Source organism: Musa acuminata, chromosome BXJ2-2, assembly GCF_036884655.1.
Source record: "Musa acuminata AAA Group cultivar baxijiao chromosome BXJ2-2, Cavendish_Baxijiao_AAA, whole genome shotgun sequence".
NCBI lineage: Eukaryota > Viridiplantae > Streptophyta > Magnoliopsida > Zingiberales > Musaceae > Musa > Musa acuminata.
In genome coordinates this window covers 19038167-19048377 of record NC_088339.1, presented here as the reverse complement: position 1 = coordinate 19048377, position 10211 = coordinate 19038167, and the positions used below count along the sequence as shown (strand labels likewise).

The 10211-nt window shown below is 34.5% G+C and overlaps 1 protein-coding gene across 2 annotated transcripts; it reads left to right on the top strand.

Moving 5' to 3' along the window:
* The first annotated feature begins 1376 nt into the window (after positions 1-1376).
* Positions 1377-10211, top strand: LOC135605223 (integrin-linked protein kinase 1-like). Of its 2 annotated transcripts, XM_065095056.1 has the most exons (12): positions 1377-2047; positions 2238-2312; positions 2398-2502; positions 3077-3162; positions 3454-3574; positions 3780-3859; positions 4844-4906; positions 5023-5144; positions 7202-7287; positions 7981-8105; positions 8802-8936; positions 9767-10211. In XM_065095056.1, exons 1-12 carry the CDS (start codon positions 1619-1621, stop codon positions 9771-9773), a joined length of 1434 nt encoding a protein of 477 aa, XP_064951128.1. In that variant the 5' UTR covers positions 1377-1618; the 3' UTR covers positions 9774-10211. The 2 variants fall into 2 exon arrangements, with proteins under 2 accessions (XP_064951128.1, XP_064951127.1); XM_065095055.1 differs by having other exon boundaries at positions 8802-10211.

Genomic DNA, 10211 nt, shown 5'->3' with positions numbered 1-10211 from the left:
TAAGCCTTATTTATAAGTTGAGCTGAACCTTACCACTGAACTAGGCCATGCTTGGCTCGCGAGTTGGTCGTACCTAGACACATGAGTTGGGGTCGTATCGGACCACATGGACTGGATCGTACCTAGCCGCATAAGTTGGGATATATATAGTTACATGGACTGGATCATACATGGCTACATGAGTCGGGTCATGCCTGACCATATGGATTGGGTCGTACCTTGTCACATGGGCTGACTCTTACCTATGCCTAGACACATGCGCTAAGCTGTACTTGGTCACATGGGCTAGATCATACAAAACCACATGGGCTGAGTCAATCTGGACTAATAGATCAACTTGACTCAAATCCCAATTAAAATCCTCTTAAAACAATTAAAGAATGACTCAAATCCATTAATTAAAACTTTAAATTTATGATCTTAAATTTAAAACTAATTATATTATAGAAATTCATACATACTTCTTAAAAACATAGATATATCCAATTAAATAAATTAAAACTATTATGCTAATCCAAAAATAATAATTTTAATAATTAAGTCAATATTAAAATTTACTTAAGCTTCAGAGATCAATATAAATCAAATAATCATTCTAACATCACAAAATAATTATCATTATTTATTAATAATAAAAATTTAAAATTAAAATACCATATCATAAAATTATAACAATCTCAACATCAAGATTTCAAAATATGAATCAAAGCTACTTAAAAAAAATAATCTTACCTCTCATCAACTATTCTTTCATCGATATCATCTCTTTGGAAAATCCTCTCCTTAATCCTTCCATTGTTAGGCTCGGTGAGGAATGAGAGAGGAGTATTCCCCTTTATATAAGAGAAGATAGATCTCCCCAAAGAATAAGTAATAATTTAATTCTTATTTTTAATTTATTTTTTTCATTCATAAATAAAAGAGAGAAATATAATATTTATTTCTTATAGTTCACACAACAAAATGAAATGTAAACTATTTACTTCCTAAAAATCAAATCACACATTCGGAAATAAATTAATTAATAATTTAATTGATTAGTAAAACTCTTAACTTATCCATATGATTAAAGAAATCAAATTTAATCATTTCTTTAACTATAGTATACATACAAGTTAATAATAAAGTAATACATCATTTATATAAAATAATTTATGTTAAGGAAGAAATTATCAGTGATTACAATTATTCCCAAAACTAATGGCGCGCTGTGGCTTCAATATATATATATATATATATATATATATATTCTGGATTTAAAAATGGCGCGCTGTGGCTTCAATCTTACCGTTATTTGGCGGTGCTTTCTCCCAACTATAAAAGCTGTAACATTTCCCTCCCCTTCCCTCCGGAAAACTAGGGTTTCCAATCTCCTCCCCACCTCAACTCCTCCTCCATTCCCTCCCCTCCGCTAATTCATACCCACTTCCACCCCGATTCCTTCTCCTCGACCTCCCGCCTTCCTCCAAGTCTCCTCCCCGCCCTGGTTCTCGATCGAACCTGGGGTCTGCATCCCGATCTCCTTCGAAACTCTCTTCCAAAGATGTGATTTTTCCATTCGTTTTTTGGTCTGTCTTCTTGATTAGTGGGGTTGGGGCTTTTCCTTTGATCGAGGGAGATGGAGCAGGCGTCCCCCCAGCTCAACCGCGTCGTCTCGCGGCAGCTCTCCGGGGGCTCCGGGAGGAGAAGCGGTCGGTTCACCTTCCAGCGGAACCGCTCCTTCGATCATCGGCTGAGCAACGTGATCCGGTTCAGCTTCGGGCGGCAGTCCTCGCTCGACCCGAACCGCAGGAGCAGCAGCCCCGCCAGGGAGGAGCTCACGGTGCCAGAGAACCTGGATTCCACAATGCAGCTCCTTTTCTTGGCCAGCCGAGGGGACTTCAAGGGGATGGAAGAGCTCCTCAGGTGCGGCGTCGATGTGAATAGCATCGATCTGGACGGCAGGACGGCGTTGCATATAGCGGCGTGTGAGGGGCATGTCAACGTCGTGAAGCTGCTGCTGAGCTGGAGAGTCAACGTAGATGCCAGGGATCGATGGGGCAGCACGGTAAAAATCCCACCTTTCTGCTTATGATTTCTCATTTGCTTCCATGTGTTCATTAGTATTAGGTCAGAAAAACAACGAGCCTTCGCTAAACCTATTGCAAGCGACCCAAATTGAAGTAGTTCATGCTCTTCGGTGATATCTGATTTAATTTGGGGATTTTACACTATATAACAATTTTGCTGCATAGTAGGCTGCTGCAGATGCCAAGTGCTATGGCAATGTTGAAGTCTACAACATCTTAAGAGCTCGAGGAGCCAAAGCTCCGGTATTCTTTCTGGTCCCTCTAAGACATTTTTTTCTTTTAATTAGGAGAAAGAACCTCCTAATTTTCTTTCTTGTTAATTCTGCAGAAAACCTGGAGGACTCCCATGGCTGTGTCAGATTCCCAAGAAGTTCCAGAGTATGAGCTAAATCCAGGGGAGATACAGATTAGACGAGGTGAAGAGGCCCTAAAGGCATGTTTTCGTCACTTTTTTCCCTGCGTAACCACCTTGCTTTGAACAGCATATTCAGCATAAATTCTACTTATTTTGGGGAACAAAAATTAGTAGTTATGATCTCCTACTTCGCATCAAGATTTCATCTAGTTTCTGTACTTTGGATGGAACAACAGAGTGTTTGGTGAGAAACAGAGTTTGACTCTATTGCGACTTGTAGTCTGGCCAAAAAAGGTGCCCGATTATACATGTGAGTGCTATGTGGCTGTTCTTCTATGCTAGTGAAACTTGATATATGTTGATCCATAACAGGTCAATATGGTATGCAAATAATGAATTTAGTGTGTTGAATAAGGTACTGTTGTTGCAGCAAAAATCATTTCTAGTGTTTGAGCTTTGATTTCTTGATTTAGTGCATTCCAACTCTTATATATTTTCATTGTACAAGCTGAATTTATCTTGCAATAGAACCACACTGTTATCCGTATGGATTCCTCGCATATTGGTTTGTTGATGCTTCTTTAAGTCATATGATGGTTTATCTGATTAGCAGTTGAAACTTTACTTATTTCTTTGCTCAACATTTTGTCAGGGTACTTATCAAGTTGCTAAGTGGAATGGTACTAAGGTTTCTGTGAAAATCCTTGACAAGGAAAGCCATTCAGATCCAGACAGTGTGTAAATTCTTAACCTACTTTTCTATTCTTTAAGATAGCTGTTATTATTTGTGCAATAAGAATAGGTGGCCAACCATTTTTATATTTCAGAAGTTCTCTGGATCAAATTATGACTTGCTTCTGTCATTTACATGTGGCAAATTCAATGTTGTATTTATTCCACTAATGACCACCTGATATTTCAGCATCACTTCTGTTCTTGTATATTAGACTTCACAAAGTGTTACATTTAGTTTCTTGCATCCTCTCGATTCTTTGTTCTTACACTTTTTAAGATGTTTCTCATCTACAGAAATTCTTTCAAGCATGAGTTGAATCTGTTACAAAAGGTCCGGCATCCTAATGTGGTTCAGTTTGTAGGAGCTGTAACCCAAAATGTACCTATGATGATTGTTTCGGAGTATCAGTCAAATGTAAGTTATTTATGAGTCCAGTGTGTTCGAATATTTCTGTACCATCATGTTTCTTTGCCTCATGGTTTATATCCTTTTTGCCTTTCTATATGAGCCTCTTAGTTCTAATTGTTGTCTCACCACAAGGTTATCATAATATTTTATCCACGAGGATTCTTCATTTTTTCTTGATCATAATGTCTGGAGTATTTTCGTTGAAATTCAGGGTGACTTAGGGAGCTATCTTCAAAAGAAAGGACGTCTACAGCCCCATAAAGTTCTTAGATTTGCTCTTGAAATTGCCAGGTAAGTCATAACCTACTTTAAAGACTGTACAAAGCTAATAGTAAGTTCCTACAATTGTTTGCTATAAGTTTTGGAATTAATAATTCATCATATGTTTTATTCAGAAAATTGGATTTAAGACTTTGTGGAAGCTAGTGATGTCACCGACTCTGTGGATCTTTTCTCTAACATAGTTGCACCCCCACCAATCATTCAAGTTTTAGTTGATGTTTTAAGAGATAATGTGTAGTTTTCCTTCAGGGCAGTGAAGTGCTACACTAACAAGTGTCCTTTTTCTTGTCATGACAAGACTAAGTACATCTCCCTTTGTTTTTGTTAACATTTTACCTTCATTTGATTTATAATTCCAGTCTTCGAATGAAAAAGGATCATGGTTAGACACTAGCTGCAAATATGATACTCCAAATTTAAAAGTTTATCAAACTTAAAATTCCATTGGCCACAAGGTGCTTGTCATGATGATGAAGGAGCTCGTAGTGCACGTCACTTCAGCCAATGTGAGTCTCGGGAGGATCACTATATATAGCCTTACCTTTGCAAGCAAAAAGATGTCATGTACAACTACAATATTTAGTTAGAAAGAAGTAAAGGTCACATATTGTACACCTTGCAAGAGATGTGATGACAACAATTTATGGTGTCAAATGAGCTGAGAAGCAAAGGTCACATGTGGTACCCCTTGCAAGAGATGTAATGACTTACAATTTATGGTGTCAAATGAGCTGATAATTAGCACTGTGATTAACAATAAACAATAAATAATAATTGTAATTAGCTGTGCTTTAAAAGCCAACAATGTAGTTAAGTATCTAGTAAAATATCCCTAAAATAAGGTGGATTCTTACAAGTTGATATCATCAAAGTCAGTGTGAAATATACTAACTGCTCTTGTTTGATTGCATGTCTCTAAATTTGTATTGAAGACCTCTACTTTTAATAACATGGAGGGCTTTATTGATGCTGTGGTTGTTGTTTCATATTCAGGGGTATGAATTATCTTCATCAATGTAAGCCAGAACCAATCATTCATTGCGATTTAAAACCAAAGTAAGATGAACCAATGAAGATGTGAGCTCATTTTCATGCGTATATTATTCTGCATCAATGTTTACTTATTTGTTTTTGTATTGTACTTTAATATTTGAAATTTGGTAAGGTGCCAGAAATATCTTGCTCGATTGTGGGGGGCAATTGAAGGTGGCCGGTTTTGGATTAATGAAGTTATCAAAAATTTCATCTGATAAATCAAAATTGGCAGATTCCAAAACTAAAATTAACAGCTTGAGTAAGTATTGCTTTCAGCCAAAATTGCACAGTTTGACAGGAAACTTTCACTTTTGAAGTTTAAAAATTTATTTGTACACTGTCATAGACTATGAAGTGATTCTTTGCCATTACTTAGACATCCATGAGGTAATTACAGTTGGTACATGTTTGAATGCTATATGTGTTTCTTGTCCTAAAGACTGTTCTTTAAGCTCCATATGATAGATATTATAGCAGGTATTGTTTAAGAATGCTATATGTTCTTGTTTGTGAAAAATGCTTGTGTGAGTATTTTCTGTATTACAACGGGATACAATAATTTAATTCCACAGATTATCAGTGATTGGCTTGATTGACATCAACAATGATGACTTTTGTTTCTTGAAATGCTAAAGTTGTTTACATGTTTGGTGGGTAATTGTTCCTTTAGATGATAGATAAAAAGCATATAGGTTGAAGAAATTGATCAAACTACTCCACATTGACATTTATGAGAATGGCATTCTTAAAAATTAGTTCCAATCTTCAATATTCTTAGTTTCACTTTAGAGAAAATAGTCTTTTTAGAATAGTGCCTCGAGTCCTTGGCTATGTTAGTAACTTTGAATCTATTTGTGAAAAGAACTTCATAGAATTGGAAAGGATTGACATGCTTAATCCTTGAGAGACTAGTATTAAGAATGACTAGTATACCGCAAATGATGTTACAATTCTTATGACAAGAAAATTGATTGAGGCAACATTAGAATTAATTAAGTGTGACAATCAGATTCTTATATTGGATTAGACATTTTTTTTACTGTTAGATTGCGTTAAGCTGAAATCTTTTGCATCATATATTTATCAGTATCATCTCTCATTATCTTCATTAGAATACACAATAAGCTCAATTCATATTGGTATCTTCTAAGAGTTATCCAGATTCAGCCAATTGCTTGGCCTTATATTCATATATTAGTTGGAAAAGACTAGAATCGATAAACCCAATCAGAGTTAAAAAGGAGACAATTTGACAACCTTGACAGAAAAATAGGAGACAAAACAAAGTTTAAAAAGAGACACATGACTATGACCCCGATATAGAGGAGATGGTAATACTGTTGTGTTTGTTATTCACTGAAACCATTGTATACATAGTTCACATTGTTGTTAATTTTATTGTTAGCTGTTGGTCAAACAGAGAGGAAGTATTATCAGGAGAGAAAATGAGAGGATGAAGTGAAATCCTTAAGAAGGCAATCTGTTCAAATTAAAATTTGAATTGAAAATCCTAAAGGACACTCTATTTAAATAAGTTTTTTTACTGTAATAGTCTTTGCATTACCAAACATGTCACTTGCATTACAATCAACACTGAGATACAATGGGTTGCATCATTTATCTTGAACATCACAAGAGGATATATTTTGAATCTTTTGTTTTTATTGGATATATGTGTTTTTTTAAGAAAGTCAAATATTTCATGAAGTTTTTTAATGTATAATTAATGTTGTTCCTATAATCTTTTTATCATTGTATTCTTTATTTTAGATTTTTTTTGGCTGCTTTTGATATCATTGTTTCTATCTGATCGATCTTACTGATCCCAGTCATGTAATCCCCTTTCAATCCCAATTACTGATGCTGGTACCAATCCCTATTCTGGCCTCTCAAAACAAAAAGATAGCTCTTTTCTTTTATAACTTGGGAAATTATCACATAGAGCAGAACAAATAAAGTTTCATGTTAGCTACTGGAGCTTTCAGGAGCCACACTTCAACACTTGTTTTAGCCTAATTTATGGGAGTGCTGTCTTTAAACACTCTCCAATGGATGATCATACAGGAAAAGCCACTAGGTTGAATGGTATCTGTGCCTGCAAGGTCATGGTGTTCAAGATTGAAACCCTTCCAAAGTTGAAAATGGTTTTCTGCATAAGTTTATGCATTTTACTAGTGAAAACAATGAGTGAAACTTATTTCATATCGTCAGTGAATAATTGCAGACCTTATTTGACAGGAGCATAGAGCATAGGAGAGATATTGCTTGTTACAAATCAGTAATCTTACAGTTCAAAGATTACACTTATTTTGGCAGGCTTGTACGTGGCACCTGAAATTTACAAGGACGAAATCTTTGATATGAGCGTTGATGCATTCTCTTTTGGTCTCATTCTGTATGAGGTTTGTTGAAGTCTTTAGAAGTATTTTATCTGCACAGTTTGAAATTTAGTTTTCTGCAACAGTCTTTCTTAAAATTTCTTAAAATGTTAGTGATACGAGGAGAGATAGAGGGAGAACTAGAAAATTTTTATTAGAAACTATAAATAAAGATTTAGATATTCTCAATTTAACTAAAAATATAATTTTTTATATAGGTCAATGATGACAAGAGATTCATAGTAGCAGTCTTCTTATCATCCAAAAAATGACTTGCAGTAAACAAGAAATATAGCATGCAACTCATTGCCAGTTTATTAGTAATGATGAAAGCTTGTTTCAATCTCTAGGGAAATGCATAGGTATTATATGTGAACCATGATCCAAAGTATCTTCTTGATCATGTTGGTTAACTGGTACTTACTATCAGGTAGGTGGCTTGTTCATTCTGTTTTCATCTATTTGAAATATTTGTGTCAATTTCCTTGCCATGGGATAATATTTTGGATCATTTCCTGCTTTTTTTTAACAAATTGTATGTCTTCATTTTACCTCTCGATTTTGGAACCTCATGTAGTAGTATTCAATATAAATTATATTAGTTGATTAACATAGTTAAGATAATTCTGTGGTAATTTTCATCAATTTTATGGGTTGGTTCTCATTTATTGATCTAGAGATCCAAACACGGTTAATTTCCTCACTTGATGGTTTCAGATGATCGAAGGAGCACCAGCTTTCCACCCAAAGAGTCCAGAAGAAGCTTCAAGATTGATTTGCTTGAAAGGCATGAGACCTCCATTGAAGAACAAATCTAAAAGTTATCCTCCAGAGGTTAAGGAGTAAGTTTGACTTATTAAAGTTCTTCTAAACCAATGTGATTTCTTCCATAATATGCATATATAATTTCTGAGAAATATGCTTCAAATAAATTCAAATTATTTAGTAGATATAATCTTCTACAAACAAATAAAAAACCTGAAACCTTAGCATTTGTCGTGTATTACATGCTAGAATTCACGAATCAAACTACTAAATAGCTTATCAGGTTAAGTATTCTTTAGGTTTTTCTGCATACATGTATCCCTCCCTTAGACTTGTGGCATATGCATTAATGCCCAACAAATTCCATGGCATTAAAGTTGGTATTTGTGTCCATGCCTTCCAAAACATAAGATTTATGTGCCCCCCCTTCTATCACTTCTTAAAACTTTTTTTTTCCATGTAATACATTTAAATTCTTGGTGTGTTTTTCAGAAACTGAGAATTTTAGAACCTGATGTGTATGAATATTTACCATATTAATTAAATGTGGAACCAAAAATTATGTGATCTTTTGCTTCAAAGTATTTCTCTAGCTTAGGAAATGTTAGTATTATATATCGCTTCTTTTCTTAATCTTAAATAATTGATGTCTTAGCTTCACTATAATCATATCATCCTATTATTTGTTTCAATAATTTAAGATCGACTACATAAAAAAAAAACAATATATTGGTAGGAGATCTGTTTATCAAATCGTCTGTTTATCATGGCAGGTTGATCGAAGAGTGTTGGGATCCCGAGCCTATCGCGAGACCGACCTTTTCGGAGATAATTGTTCGACTTGATAGAATCTATGCTGCATGTTCTAAGCAGCAGGGAAGTTGGAAAGAGACCTTTAAACTCCCCTGGTATGCACTCATTCATGTACTTCAAGAAGATGAGGATTCATGTGGGAAAATATATGAGCATTCTTGAATATTTCTTATGTTATTAATGAGAAAGTGATCATGTAGTTTCTCTATTGATAGACAGGTGAAGACACCATGCATTGACCCCCTCCACACTCCTTAGCTTTGTCCACTAGATTCATTTTTCTTAAAAAAAGAATTATGATTCATTCCTTTGGACACTTTACAAAAGAAAGTTAAGCCTTTTATGGGGATGTTTTTTGAAACAAAATAGTGCATTCGGTTGATCTAGATCAATAGCACAATTCTCTCTCATCTAGTTTTATAACTATTTGTCCTACCTTTACTATTATATTGGGTATTGATAGGCATGTATTTTGCATAATTGTATATATAATGCAAGACATATTCTTGAATAAAATGCTTAGCAAGTATATGTTGTTTTTCCAACTACAAACTTAATTACAAGGCAAAAAAGTTCTTGTTATTATTTAAAAAAGAATATAGCATAGAATTGGTCTTGGATAACACTTGGATGAAAAAAAAAAAATGCTTTTTATCTTGTGATCTATGTTTTCCCTGTGTTGCACCTAATATATTATCAGGTTTAGTCATCAACTACATATTTTTCCTAAACTTTGCTAGTTGGGTACCTCTTCATCTCATGTATTAATCCAAGAGCTCCAGGTAGCTGTTTGAGGCTTTCTTAAGTACTCATTATGGTTGTATCCACAGTCCAAACATAATTCATCTGCCTTTTTCCATTCATGCTGTTGTAGTTGGTTACTGTCTTTTATTTCATTTGACAAGATGTCATCATTGATTTGCAGGAAATAATGAGAAAAGGTGGAAGGCCTCATCATGTTTTCCTGCAGATGTACATGATAAACACAACCATCTGCTACAGTGTACATTTTCTTGTTCACAGTTGAAATACACAATTGAAGCATCATCCTGTGTACTTTTTATATTCTGATTCATATTTATTGTTGAAAAAAACAAAATGACATTTGAGATCTCTACACAAATTTTTGATCTGTGAGAAATGATAGCACCAACTCATCCTTTTATTTAAAAAAAAGCCTATGAATCCTCACATGTTGCTTAGCCATTTACCAAGTTATAATTTCTCTATACTCACATTAGTATTTATAATTTTCAAGGTTCTGATATCATACTACTACGTATCAGTGTGTCGATATTTATCAATTAGTACTGGTGCACACCAAATTAAAAAAATAAAAAAAAAGATTAAAAAAAGAACTACTAGCAAGT

Excerpts from the sequence above, each read along its gene's own strand:
- LOC135605223 (XM_065095055.1), top strand. The coding sequence starts at position 1,619 with ATGGAGCAGGCGTCCCCCCAGCTCAACCGCGTCGTCTCGCGGCAGCTC. Across the intron at positions 3,860-4,843 it reads TTTGCTCTTGAAATTGCCAG|GGGTATGAATTATCTTCATC; the intron begins GTAAGTCATAAC and ends TTTCATATTCAG. Across the intron at positions 7,288-7,980 it reads TTGGTCTCATTCTGTATGAG|ATGATCGAAGGAGCACCAGC; the intron begins GTTTGTTGAAGT and ends TGATGGTTTCAG.